The sequence below is a fragment of the Lepidothrix coronata genome, unplaced genomic scaffold (genome assembly GCF_001604755.1).
Source record: "Lepidothrix coronata isolate B3197 unplaced genomic scaffold, Lepidothrix_coronata-1.0 Scaffold142, whole genome shotgun sequence".
In the NCBI taxonomy this organism is placed as follows: Eukaryota; Metazoa; Chordata; class Aves; order Passeriformes; family Pipridae; genus Lepidothrix; species Lepidothrix coronata.
The window spans coordinates 2,100,538-2,113,365 of NW_016690322.1; the positions used below are offsets into that span (position 1 = coordinate 2,100,538).

General features: G+C 42.2%; 1 protein-coding gene across 4 annotated transcripts in view; it reads left to right on the plus strand.

Moving 5' to 3' along the window:
• The first annotated feature begins 634 nt into the window (after nucleotides 1-634).
• Nucleotides 635-12,828, plus strand: part of PHC3 (polyhomeotic homolog 3) — a 22,256-nt gene continuing 10,062 nt past the window's right edge. The window contains exons 1-8 of one of the 4 annotated variants that reach the window (XM_017827756.1): nucleotides 635-700; nucleotides 3,499-3,646; nucleotides 4,376-4,534; nucleotides 5,952-6,029; nucleotides 7,554-7,712; nucleotides 8,167-8,265; nucleotides 9,387-9,627; nucleotides 11,157-12,034. In XM_017827756.1, the coding sequence (XP_017683245.1) occupies nucleotides 3,521-3,646; nucleotides 4,376-4,534; nucleotides 5,952-6,029; nucleotides 7,554-7,712; nucleotides 8,167-8,265; nucleotides 9,387-9,627; nucleotides 11,157-12,034 (1,740 nt within the window). In that variant the 5' untranslated portion in view covers nucleotides 635-700; nucleotides 3,499-3,520. The remainder of the gene's footprint in view (nucleotides 701-3,498; nucleotides 3,647-4,375; nucleotides 4,535-5,951; nucleotides 6,030-7,553; nucleotides 7,713-8,166; nucleotides 8,266-9,386; nucleotides 9,628-11,156; nucleotides 12,035-12,828) is intronic. The other 3 variants (XM_017827757.1, XM_017827758.1, XM_017827759.1) reach the window with 3 other exon arrangements.

Below are 12,828 nucleotides of genomic sequence, written 5' to 3' on the forward strand. Positions count from 1 at the left end.
CCGAAAGCCACCATGTCAACTTGATCAGAGCACCAAGTGCTATGTCTGGTCTTTCCTTAAACACCTCCAGGGACAGTGACTCCACCACCTCCCTACACAGTCCATGCCAAATGGACTTCCATTCCAAATGGAATTCCAAAAGTCCATTCTGAGATCCCCCAGTGCAGCTGCCACAGTACCTATGGTGATGGGCAAGGGAGGTTACACAGGATTTATCCTGAAGGCACCTCTCACAGGCATCCAAATACATCCAAACCCTGTAAGTATTGTGAAAGTGCATATATATATCAGTGATGCAGGAGAGACCAGAGATACCGTTTTAACTCATATTCACATGGTGCTTCGAGCTGATAGGTGGCAGGAAGGGTGGAATGAAGCAAGCAGAGCCTCAAAAAGGAAAGTTGGATGGCTTGTGCTGCGATTAAGAGCGAGAAGCTGCCCATAGCATCGAAGCAACAGCTGCTAAATGTAAGATGCACTTGAAAGAGTCTCTATTTTGTTATACAGGGAAATGAGTAGGTTATTTTGATTGAGAACACCGCGTTTCCCAAACCGCCGACCCCTCACGGGCAGCGCCAACATGGCGGTGGGCCCCGTCACGTGCCCGGCGGCGGCCGCGCCCCGCGCGCGCGCGGCGCCTCCCCCGTGAGGGAGGCGAGAAAATGGCGGCGGCGGCGGCGCCTTGAGCGGCGCGTCCCAGGCGAGTGTCCCGGCGGGACGCGCGGGGCGCGGGCGAGCGGCAGCCGCGGGGCCCCGTCCGGGCCGCGGGGGCGGGGAACGCGCGCCCTGACCGCGCCCCGGCGGCGGGCCGGCCCCTCCCGCCCACCTTTCCTCCCCTGAGGGGGCGGCGGCGGGGCCGGGCTGGGCGAGGCGGGGGCTGAGGGTGGGTCCGGGCGGGGGGCGTCCGGCGAGGGGGCCGCGGGGCTGCTCAGCGTGGGGACGGTTCACGGCGTGGCGTGGGGTGTGTTCCCACAGACCATACCTTCGTTATTTGTTTTATTGTCATTTTATTACCTTTTTTTTCGTTATTTAATTATTTCTTTCAGTGCCTTCTGCCACATACCAAAATGCCTGTGGGTGGTTAGGCTTGGAGGAAATTTTCCGGTTTTTTGGGGGTTTTTTTGTGGTTTGTACCCTTGGAGTTGTAGCAGGAGGTTGTGAATGGAAAGAATAAGACTAAACTGTATATATTAAAAAGAAAAAAAAAAGCCCCGACTATTTTTAGATAACAGTTATGGTTGCAGATTGTCAGCAATGTTTGTTATTGCCATGGTGTTTACCAAACTTTATAAAACATGAACAGTGATATTCGTGTGCACTGTGAAGGTACTTTAACCTTACTGGCATAGACTAGCAGGTATTTTTTTTACTTACGATGTCTGCTTTCACCAAAAACTATAATGCAACAAAACTACTGAATATTTACCTTATGCACAGTAATTTGAAGTTATGTGGCGTCTTGTACTGTTACTGCTTGAATAAACACTTATTTTCAATATAGTTTTCTGTTGTGCTTTGTATTTTGGGCTTGCTTAAACCCATAGTGGTGGTTTAAAGTCACTTAAGTGCGTTTTTTAAAATTTACTCTGTATTACGGAGGTTCTTTAACTTAAAAGTTGCTCGAGAGCATCATTGCAAGGTCTTCATCATTAAAAAGGATTAATTTTACTCCAAATTAGCATCTCATACCTGCTTGAAGTGTGGTGTCGGAGGACATGCTGGGCAAAATTTTAGGAGCTCTTTCCTGTTTTCGTTGTACATCCATTATGGGAACAACTTGGGCAGTGACAGCGTTATTTTTGAAAATGAGACACTCTGAGCTAAAGGATTAACAGCTCTCATGGGGTGAACTCGTGATGGAATAGTTAGCAAGTGGGATATGTTGCACATCTTGCTTATAACACATCCAAAATGTGGCTGAGAATGAAGGAAATGATACATCCAGTGTTGTTTTCTTAGGCTCATTTAACTGGTTGCATAACTTTGCAAAAACTACCTAGACAAGTTGTAGGTGTAAATATTTTGAAGTGCTTTTAATGTCCTCTGGAGGAGACACGACTGGTTTTTTGAGGTACTTTTCATTATGTGAAATTATTGTAAAGTGGTTTTAAAAGTGATGCTGGTTTTATTGCAGTTGGAGTGGTAACCTGTGTGTGTTAATTTGTGCCCTGATGTAGGCAGACAAATGGCATCGATAATGCACAGCACATCTGAATTTTTAACAGCAGATCATACTTCTTTAGTTCTAATAGCAGGGAATCTCTACTTTTAAAGCATCCTTCATTGCCATGAATTTTTTTTGATGGCAAAGTATATGCAAGGATCCAATATGATGATGGGCAAGAGGTCCTTGGGTGAGCATATATCTGTTAAAGTTTAGTTCTTGCAGGTGTGCAGCTCTGCTCGCAGAGTAGTTGTGTTTTGGGAGGTGAAGGTGGAGCCTGGCACTGTAGTGTTCTGCTTCCAGCTGTGTGAGCTGAAACTCCTAATTATGTTCCCGTTTGATGCAGCATCCAATGGGTGGTTTGTTAAGCACTTGGCAAAGCTGCTTTTTTTCCCAGTACGTTGCAGCTCTCTCTGATGATTTCTCTGAGCCCTTCTTTATGGTAAGAAGGAAACACATCTTCCCCTCCTCCCTTTTATTAACATCCTTCTAAAAGCAATAAACAGCTACTATGCTGTTTCCTGTTAATTATAGTACTAAGACTGAAAAAGAAACCAAAGTAAACACCCCTCATATATTGAGGTTTGTGATTCATTTCAGTTTTAAAGATGACATTTTGGGAGAGAGATTGTACTCTGCAGCAGAGGGAATTATCAGGCTGGGGAGGATCATCTGAGGTGATTAGATAGGTAGTTTCTTCCTTGTTTCTTGCTGCATTGTGTGAGGTATTGCTGTAAAAAGCATTTTTCAATATATCCTTTCCCTTTCTTTCCAAACAAAACATGGCACCAGTGATTTTTACCAAGAACAGGTTTTGCTTCTTGTCCAGGATCAACCAGCAGTTCAGTGCTGGGCTGTGAGGGAGAGGGATATGGCAGTACACCTTTGTAGCTGGCTGGAAATCTTGCATGTATTCCTGAGCAACTTTTGATGGATCTTAGATTATAACCACGTTTCTCAGTAAATTTCATCAAGCAATAGCAAATACTACAAACTTAGATTAGGTATTAGGAAGAAATTGTTCCCTCTGAGGGTGGTGACTGGCACAGGTTGCCCAGAGAAGCTGTGGCTGCCCTGTCGCTGGAGGTGTCCAAGGCCAGGTTGGACGGAGCTTGGAGCAACCTGGGCTAGTGGAAGGTGTCCCTGCCCGTGGCAGGGAGTTGGGGCGAGATGATCTTTAAGGTTTCTTCCAACCCAAATCATTCTGTGATTCTGTAAATCTTATCCATTTGCAAACTGTCTGTTATTTTATCTCAGCAAAACTTTGATTTTTTGTGTTTAACATCAATGCGTGCTGGCCTTGTTTGTGATCACTGTTATCTCCGTCCTGCCAGGCTGGACGGGCGCTGCACAGCGATGGAGAATGAACCAAACACAACAACATGTTCTGCACCTACAACGAGTGTCGCCACCACCTCCACCTCCCGCACTGCGCTCCCACAGATCTCCGTCTACAGCGGCTCCGACAGACATGCTGTCCAGGTACTGGGCTGTGGGATGTTCTCCCCTGTCCTGTACAGAGCCCTCAGTACAGGCATTGCACAATACTTTACACAGGATTAACTTTCCAGTCTTAATTGCTGTTGTCTGTCTGCATAGCTGACTTACCATTTTCAGGAGGTGTTGTCTACTGAAGGATGTCAGACCACTTAAGGACAGTGCAGGGTACAGACCTGACTCCCAAATAAGGGAGGGGGGAAATGCTACACTAGAAAGTTTGGTTGGTTCATCATGTGCTAAGGGTATGGATTATTAACATAAACCTTTACAAAATAAAGCTGTTTGAGCAACATTGACTACCCAGAGGTATCTGTGTGGGATCCAGCCCCTTCTTGCTTCTCTTGAAATTAGGTCTCCTTGAACTCTGTACAATCTATTCTGTTGGGTTTCGTAACTGGGTCTCTCACACACTACCCTGGTCTCTCAAAAAGCAGAACATGATGTAGGATGTGTTGACAAGCAGCTGAGAGGCTGGGATGTTGTGTTGGGAATGATGCTGTATTGTCAGGCTGTCCTTGAGAGCATGAATATATTGATGCTGACAGTGCTCTGTGACTTTAGCAAGAACAGTGATGGAGCAAGTTCAGTATTACAAAACTGGTGTGAAAAGAATTTATTTGGTTGTGTCTCCTTGTAAAGGTAAACTTCAACATCATGTCAGCATGGTGTGTGCTTTGTAATTGTAATTAATTACCTACTGATTCATCACAGGTTATTCAGCAGGCCTTGCATCGTCCTCCTAGCTCAGCTGCTCAGTACCTCCAGCAGATGTATGCAGCCCAACAGCAGCATCTAATGCTGCAGACTGCTGCTCTGCAGCAGCAGCACTTAAGCAGTACCCAATTTCAGAGTCTGGCAACTGTTCCACAGGTGAGAGTGAAGATTGCTGACAAAGAACGGTGTATTATCTAGGGCAGGGCTACAGTCGTTGTCAAACATAATAACAGCTTAAGTGCCTGAGCTTAAAGCCTCACCATAATTCACTGTTATGTTCTAATGACATTGTTATTTTAAATTGTATCTTCCTCCAAACAGTTTGGAGGGTTTTGTCTAGTGGTATAGGTGCTCCAGTAGGCAACCATTCCATGCTTTATTGCATGCATTATAATGCATCATGTAAATCATCAAGCAGTAATAAAATAAATATTAAAAATAGACTACTTCAATCTTCATCCCATGATTTTCTCTAAATGTTGATGGGGAAAGCAATAAATAGCATTGTATCCTAGTAAAATCAAATAAAAATAATGAACATCTTAGTGTGTTTTGCCTCACATCTGGCTGCATTATAAGTAATAGCAAAATTCAATTGTAACTCTGAGTGTGAAAATGTAGGAGGTAAATGACATTTCATTTCTGAAACACAGCTTTTAACATTAGTGAGCACTGGAGGAGACCCATTTTGAACTCAAGCAGTGGCAGGATTTCCTTTGACCTCAGTTGACCTTAGATTGAGAATATGATTTTGCAGAGAGAGGTGGTTGTTAACGATTTTACACATGGAAATGCTAAAATGGAGTTAAAGACCTCAGGGGAATGGCTGCTTGGTGTCAGAACCGGACTGGCTCTTTTTGGCTCCTGGCTTTTCCTTCTATACCTTTTTCATTAGATTGTGGTAATATATTGATTTGTCTTTTTTTGTTGTGATGGATTTGTGTGTGGATATACAGTTACCGAGACAGAGCAAAGGAAAGCAAGTTGGGGGAGGCTGAGAGGTTTTGGTATCAGACTGTTCATACAGAAACCTAAATCCCTGTCCCTGTATCATCAGAAGGGCTGGAATAGCCTGCTGTGATAGACTCTAGATGTGCATACATAATTTACCATTCTAGAATATGAGGGTGTTCTTTACGGCATTTGTAAGGTTTGTTTTATTTTTTTGAGGAGTCTAATTGTAGTAAAAATATGTGAGTTTTAACAGTGACAGTTTTCAATGATGTCACATTTTAAGTTCTGAGTGTCGTAGGTAGTGAACTGACCAGTAAGCTCTGTCATTAACAGCTTGACAGACTTTACCTCTGATAGGTTTTGTTCAAGTCTTGCTCTGATAGAACCTTCATGCCTGAAATTGGGTAGGAATTCAAGGAATTTAGCACCTTGCAGATAGGATTCCACAGTGCAGAGTGCACTTTGCTGAAAACTATTTCCACTGAGAAAACTATTTTTACTGTTAACTCAGACAAAAGGTAAAGGTAGAGAGGGATATTTCTCGTGGTTTATGCAATAATATGAACAACACTTAAACCCTTTCTGATTTCAATATTTGACACCTATTCTTGCTATTTAGGCAAGCCTGTCAGGTGGGAGGCAATGTACTTCCCCCCCTGGGAGTGTCACTCAGCAGTCAAGCATGTCGCAGACCTCGGTACGTAACTGAACACAGCCCTCCATCCATTCCCAACCCTGCTTGGTTGTTACATGGCTACTGGGAAAAACAGAAAATACGTCAGGATTTAAAACTGTGCGGTTAAAATTGGTGTTGCAGAGTAAACTGCAAGACTCCGTAGTAAGCGTTGGGTGCTGTCTGCTATTGTTGCTGGCCAGTGTTGGCTTCCCCAGTCCCAGAGCCCTCCTGGTGCTCTGAGGGGCAGCTCCTCACTCCACAAGCACCAGTGATTGTTCAAACTCCTGCAGAAGTCACTCCCTGAGCTCTCATACTCTTACTCAATTTCTTATTGGATTTTCCACATTAGTTTCTTTATTGAGGGCACTACAGGAGATTAAAATCATTTACTGTGTAGCAGTGATTAAAGAGCACTGAATCTAAAGAATCCAAGTCAATGCTAACATATATTTATGAAACTGATGAAATGTTTATAGCATTCATTCTCTTATTGATTATCATCTTTTATCATGCATCTCTTTCGCACTTTCACTTCCCATAATCTAGGCATGTGCTCAGGTTTCAGTTTTGAGCAGCTCTGTGTTCAGTTCATGTTGTATTTCTTTAAGTGGCATCTTCAGACATATAATTTGCACAGTCTTTACAGTTTTACAGTTGTCTGGTGTTGGATTTGTTAGTCCTGCAGACATCTTGCTTATTAATCACACCCTCGAGCTGTTCATGACTCCAGTGCATAGCTTCAGTGATTTAACTGTATATTTTTTTAAGCTCTCATAGCTTGGCTTGGCTTACAGTTGTTAGAAGTAAAATCATTCATTCATTAAATTTAGGAGGGAAAGTCTTTAAAGATGTCTGATGTTAAACTAACAGAATAATTGGGCTGGGGTTTTTCAAGGAAATCTTTTAAGTAAAAGAGCTGGGCACTTAACTCTGTTAGACTGGTTAGAAAAGAAAAAAGAAAACCAAACCACAACAGCTTTTTTTTTTTTTTTTTTGAGAAGATGCTACAGAGCAGTTGTTGAGGAACATTTAATATGAAATTAGAGAAAGTTGTAGTCTTCAGTCATTTTTCAATATGCATCTGGAAAATAAGGATTTAAAGTCCATATGTGGTGGCACAAAGAAGTATCCTGATAAGGTTGCATAACAAGCATAAGAGAAGATACCAATCCAGGCAGATAATATAAACATTTAAAAATGCTTCAATATTAAAATTCATGTGTTTTTGTTAAAATATGTGGGCTCATGCTACTTCTTCTGTAAATGTGTATTTCTATGAGGTATATTTTTCAGACTTCATAATATCATTGTTTATACTCGTAACTGCTTATTATTATTTACTGCAAAGTGGTTGCTTGCACTTTAAGAACCAAAATGTACAGTCTTGCCAGAATTCAGTTTTGTGACGATTGGGTCAATATATTTTTGATCCCTTTACAGTTCAGAGATTTCAACTGCCCCTGCCATTTTTGTCAAAGGCTTTCTGGCTTTAGACCATAGGATGACTGAATTTCCATGACAGAGGCAATATTTTTGTTTCCTTAGATTAACCTCTCCACCTCTCCCACACCTGCACAGATAATAAGCCGTTCTCAGACCTCCAACACCACCAGCAGCAGCATCACCCAGCAGACGATGTTGCTGGGCAGCACCTCTCCCACCCTGAGTGCAAGCCAGGCTCAAATGTACCTGCGAGCTCAGATGGTAAGTTTGGATTACAGTCCTTAAGACTGGCTTAGGTCCAACCCTGTTGTCTCCACAGCTCTGCTTGTTAAATAACGTTTTGACACACTGGAAGATTGAAGTTCTCTTTCTTTATTATAGTAGATATTGGGCTGCTCTCTTGTCTTTGTTTCACTCATTTGTAATATTGCAGGGGAAGTCCTCTTGTGTAACAGATCATAGGGGTATTTATAAATTTCAAAGGTTTTTTTCAACATGTAGAACAAATATTTTAAATTATTTCCCTTTAGTTTTATTTACTTAAAATTACCATGATAAATTGTTCTTTAAGTAAGTTAATCTAACAGTAAAGTAGTGAATCTTAGAATCTGTGCATCAGTACATGTAAGTTATGTATCTCCTTAAGGTGCTGCATTTCTTTTACAGATTTTAAAAATTTCAGTCTGTTGGCATATATTTTTTTCTTGCTTAACAGCTTATTTTTACTCCTGCGACCACTGTGGCTGCTGTCCAGTCTGACATTCCTGTTGTCTCATCATCCTCCTCATCTTCCTGTCAGTCTGCAGCTACTCAGGTGAGCTTGTGTAAACTTATGGAAGGTCTGTGCAGTAGAGTGGGCCAAAACTTAAAAGGAAGGAAACATTGTGTGCTTATAAAAACCAGACCTTAGAGCAGCTGAGCTGCTGGAGGGCTCCTGCCGAACTCAGCTGTTCCTCTCTCCTCTCATGGACATCTCAGGTGGGTCACCTGATCTGTGAAGGTGTGCTGAAGGTTGAGTTGTACTCACAGGGGTAGGGTTGCAGTAAATGCCATCTGCATGGCAGTGAGGAAACTGCTACTCCTGTCTTCAGAACAGGGTTTGAACACTTCCTGTGGTGACATGCTGAGCATGTGAGAAGTATAAACTAGCTGTTCATTACAGGAGTGCTAAATGTTGAGTAAGGAAGGGATCATGTAATCAAAATAGTGGATGGTGGTAATAATTAGTCCTCTTTTTCATGTAAATATGATGTAAATTAGTGTACAAGTCGTTGTACTTGAAAATAAAATTCTAGCTCAGCAATAGGATTGGAGATCTGGGATCATTCTGTACAGAACCTGGCTGTGATATAACAGACTTCAATGAAAATAATCTCTGCCGAGATTTACTTCCAGAAGGCAAACCTGTTGTTTCATGTGACACTGGAGGTGTCAGGAAAAGATAGATTAATATCACTGTAGAAACAAAGGTCTCAGTTTTGTTAGTGCATGGATAACACAGAGCAGATTCTGATCCCACCGACCGCCCAAGGTCTGCTTTATGTTGGTGTCTGGAGCTCACTCACAGGCAACTGCACTTGTGCAGTGTCTGTATGAAAATAAAATTGCTTTTGCTTAAGATGCTTTGTGTCATTCACTTTGAAGGCACAATAAAAGAAAAAAAGTTTTAATTCAAATTAATGAACAATTTCCATTTCTTTTGGAAGTTCAATAAGGAGCAAAAGACTTTTCTGTGTTTTCTTTATTGCCAAAGTAATAAAGATCCCTATCCTTCTCTAAATTTTATAGCTTATGCAGATTTTTAGATTCTTTTAATCACATGGGATGAGAAATGTTACTTAATGTGATTTATTTTTTTTTTTTGCTATTTTTGCCTGATGTTTGTCGTGGATGTTTATATGGTTTGGGTTTTTTTGTGTTTTGCTCATTTCCCAGGTTCAGAACTTGACGTTGCGCAGTCAGAAGCTGGGTGTGCTGTCAAGTTCCCAGAATGGCCCACCAAAGAGCAGCAGTCAAACCCAGTCATTGTCCCTGTGCCCGAATAAACCTGTCACCATTTCCAAGGGCAGCCAACCAGATCCCTCAGAAAGCAATAGGAAAGGCGAGAGCCCAACTCCGGAGTGCCGGAGCACGCCGGTCACACGGACATCCAGCATACATCACTTAATAACACCAGGTAGGGTGAAAACGGAGCTACAGGAAACTTATTTTCATTAAAATAATTGGTATGTTACGGTTCTGTCAGAGTTCAGCGCTCTCTGACAGAGTTCTTTTAGATATTCCACATGAATAGAGTTTAAATTTTAATAGTAAATTTATTTATTTGTTGATATTGGATGTTGCACAGGATGTTGACTGAGCAGATGCAGTGATGCAGGAATGTTCTTAAATCACACTACAAGCACAATATAGCAATTGCAATACACAGTTGAATCACAGCACAAACCAAGGCTCTCATTCCTGGTCTCCCTGTATACTTATTGTCAGGCCATGTCATCCCCAATCTCTGGGAAGCATTATGTGGGCTGAAACCCTGTCAAACCTCTTGCTCTCATCAAAATCTATTTGTTTGTGGTTAGTTTGGTTTTTTTCTGTCTTGTCTGTGTCATCAGAATGTTCCTCTATCAAGTACCTTTATAAATCCATAGGTAATAATGCTCAGAATCTTAGTATTTTGTATTAAGAGATAAATGAAAATAACCTGCACTTGGTTAGATAAGCACTTCCATTGCATGCAGCTTATTTGCATCTTGGCATCCTTATTTTGAAAGAGTGAGGGTAGTTTAGACAATTGTTCTGAATTCTGTGGAATTCAGCTTGGCTAATGGCAGCTTTTAGAGAAAGAGTGGGATTTGGAGGCAGACATTCTGGAGGTACTGAGCACTCATGCTCTCAGAGCTCAGTTTGGTAAGGAAAAAAAAATCCATCCTTAGTAGCAGAATAAATCATAAAAATCCTACATAAATGAGTTTTTTCTCAAGTGGACAAGACAAAGCAAGAAGAGGTTTGGATGTGGAGGACAATATGTGTGTGTGCTGTAAGGAATTACTAGTGAGTTACTGGTTCACTTTAAGGTGGTATCTCTGGAAGCTGCACTATTTTTAGATTGTACCTCTCAGTTTGTGTATTCAAGTTCAGGCAAATACTTTCAGTGGTTTAAATTTATCCTGAATTCTTGGAATTTTAGATAATACTATTCTTAGAGACTAAATAAACTTTTAACTTAGCAGTTGTCAGCAAATCCTGATGATTGTGACATGCTTATAATTTCTATTCCAGTCTGTTTCAAAGCAAAGGTTTAATTCCTTTAAAGTTGCATGAAATTCTTGAATAAGCTGGATCAACTTAAATAGATAAACATAATAAACATAAGCTTAAATAGGCTGGATCAATAGTAATCTTAGAACTAGCTCCAAAAAGATAAGTTTATGTACTTTTATCTAGAAAGTACATATATGTAAAAAGCATGGCTATGTTTCTTTATTCATTGCTGCATTTTCCTTTGGGAATGGATATATTCTCCTAATAAATTGTTCTTGTGTACTATGTGCTATCAAAGAAGATATTTCTAAACATGTATCTTAAGTGTTCGAAAAATTGTGCTGATCTTTAAAGCAAAAACTTTTTAAAGTATTTTATAATGTTTTCAGGATTTGAAGAAATAAATACTAATTGTCAGGTGTGGTTTTTTTTTTCCTCTCACAGCTTCATATTCTCCATTGCAACCTCATTCTCTAGTAAAGCATCAGCAGATCCCACTTCATTCACCACCTCCAAAGATTTCCCATCATCAGCTGATATTGCAGCAGCAGCAGCAAGTCCAGCCGATCGCACTCCAGACTCCTTCGGGCCAGGAGCCGCCTCCATCCCAGCACTGTCTGCCCCTCCCGAGCCACGGGCTTCCTCCGGCTCCCAGCAGCGTCCCGTCCCACTGCTCGCCGATCCACATCCATCCTCCGCCTCTAACGCTCTCTCCCAGCCCATCCCAGTCAGCGCAGCAGTCGGTGGTGGTGTCCCCTCCGCCGTCGCACTCCCCGAGTCAGTCCCCCACCATAATTATTCACCCCCAAGCCCTTATCCAGTCCCAGGCGAACTCCCTGGTGCCGGCGGCGCTGCAGCCGGAGCCGGCGGCTCCCCCGCCCGCTCCCAGCACCCCGGTGCGCCCGGTGGCGCAGCCGCTCAACCTCCCGCCGCACCTCCCGCTGCCGCCCTCGCCCGCCGTGCACATCGGGGCGGTGGAGCAGCCCGGCCTGGTGTCCCCGGGACAGCAACTCGTGCCCTCCACGCCACACCAGCAATATCCCGCCCTGCAGTCCGCTCCCATCCCTCTGGCTGCTCCTCCCCAGCTCTCGGCATCGTCCACCCAGATTCAGCCGCTGCCCTTGCAGTCTGTGCAGTCTTTACAAGTGCAGCCTGAAATTCTGTCCCAGGGGCAGGTTTTGGTTCAAAACACTTTGGTTTCTGAGGAAGAACTTCCTGCTGCAGAAGCTCTGGTCCAGCTGCCATTTCAAACTCTTCCACCACCACAGACTGTCGCAGTAAATCTGCAGGTCCAGCCATCCGTTCCCATTGAAACTCCAGTGGTAAGTGGTAACATTACATCCTTTATTCTTTATCCTGGGCTTTTCCAGAGCTGTGACTCTGGACCATTGACTTCAGAGGGAGCTAAGCCAGGTGCTAGACAGAGGACAAGAAGAAAGCTATTGACTATAGAAATGAGTTTTAAGGAAACAATAGACGTTTTTCCTCTGGTTTATTTTTTGTTGGCTTTTTGTAATGGATCATCAGTCAAGAATATCAACCAGGAATCATAGAAGTGCAAATATGGAACTTAGAATCTTATCTTTTAGTGAAATTGCAGTATGTTTAAAGTTAAAAAAGTATGTTAACAATTATGTTAAAATGAACTTTTATAAATGTACCATATGGACTGTAAGCTCTTACCTCTATCTTAATACAAATATAGACATTCCAAATTTTGAGTAAGAGAAGCATCTCTATACTAAATGTGAAGGTGTGTAGCAGATAATTAAGATAATAGGGTTCTGAATAATTATTTTTATACTAACATAGCAAATATCCTCATCATAAAAGAATAGGGCAACTTTTGATGCTGTTTTGGTAACCCCCAGCACTGCCATTTAATTTGGTTCAGTGTTAGTCTCAGATGTCTGCAGTTTGTAACTGAAGGTTTTGGCTTCAGTCACTGACCTAAAATCATGTACAGTGAAATAAAATGATGTGCAAATAACGCATTTAAGATGTCATCGAGATTACCTTGAGCAAAAGAATCAACAGGTCCTGTAGGCTTTTTTTGGGCTATCAACAGGTTAAGGAAGGAGGTGTGGTGTTCATTTTTAACTTATATTAAGAGTTA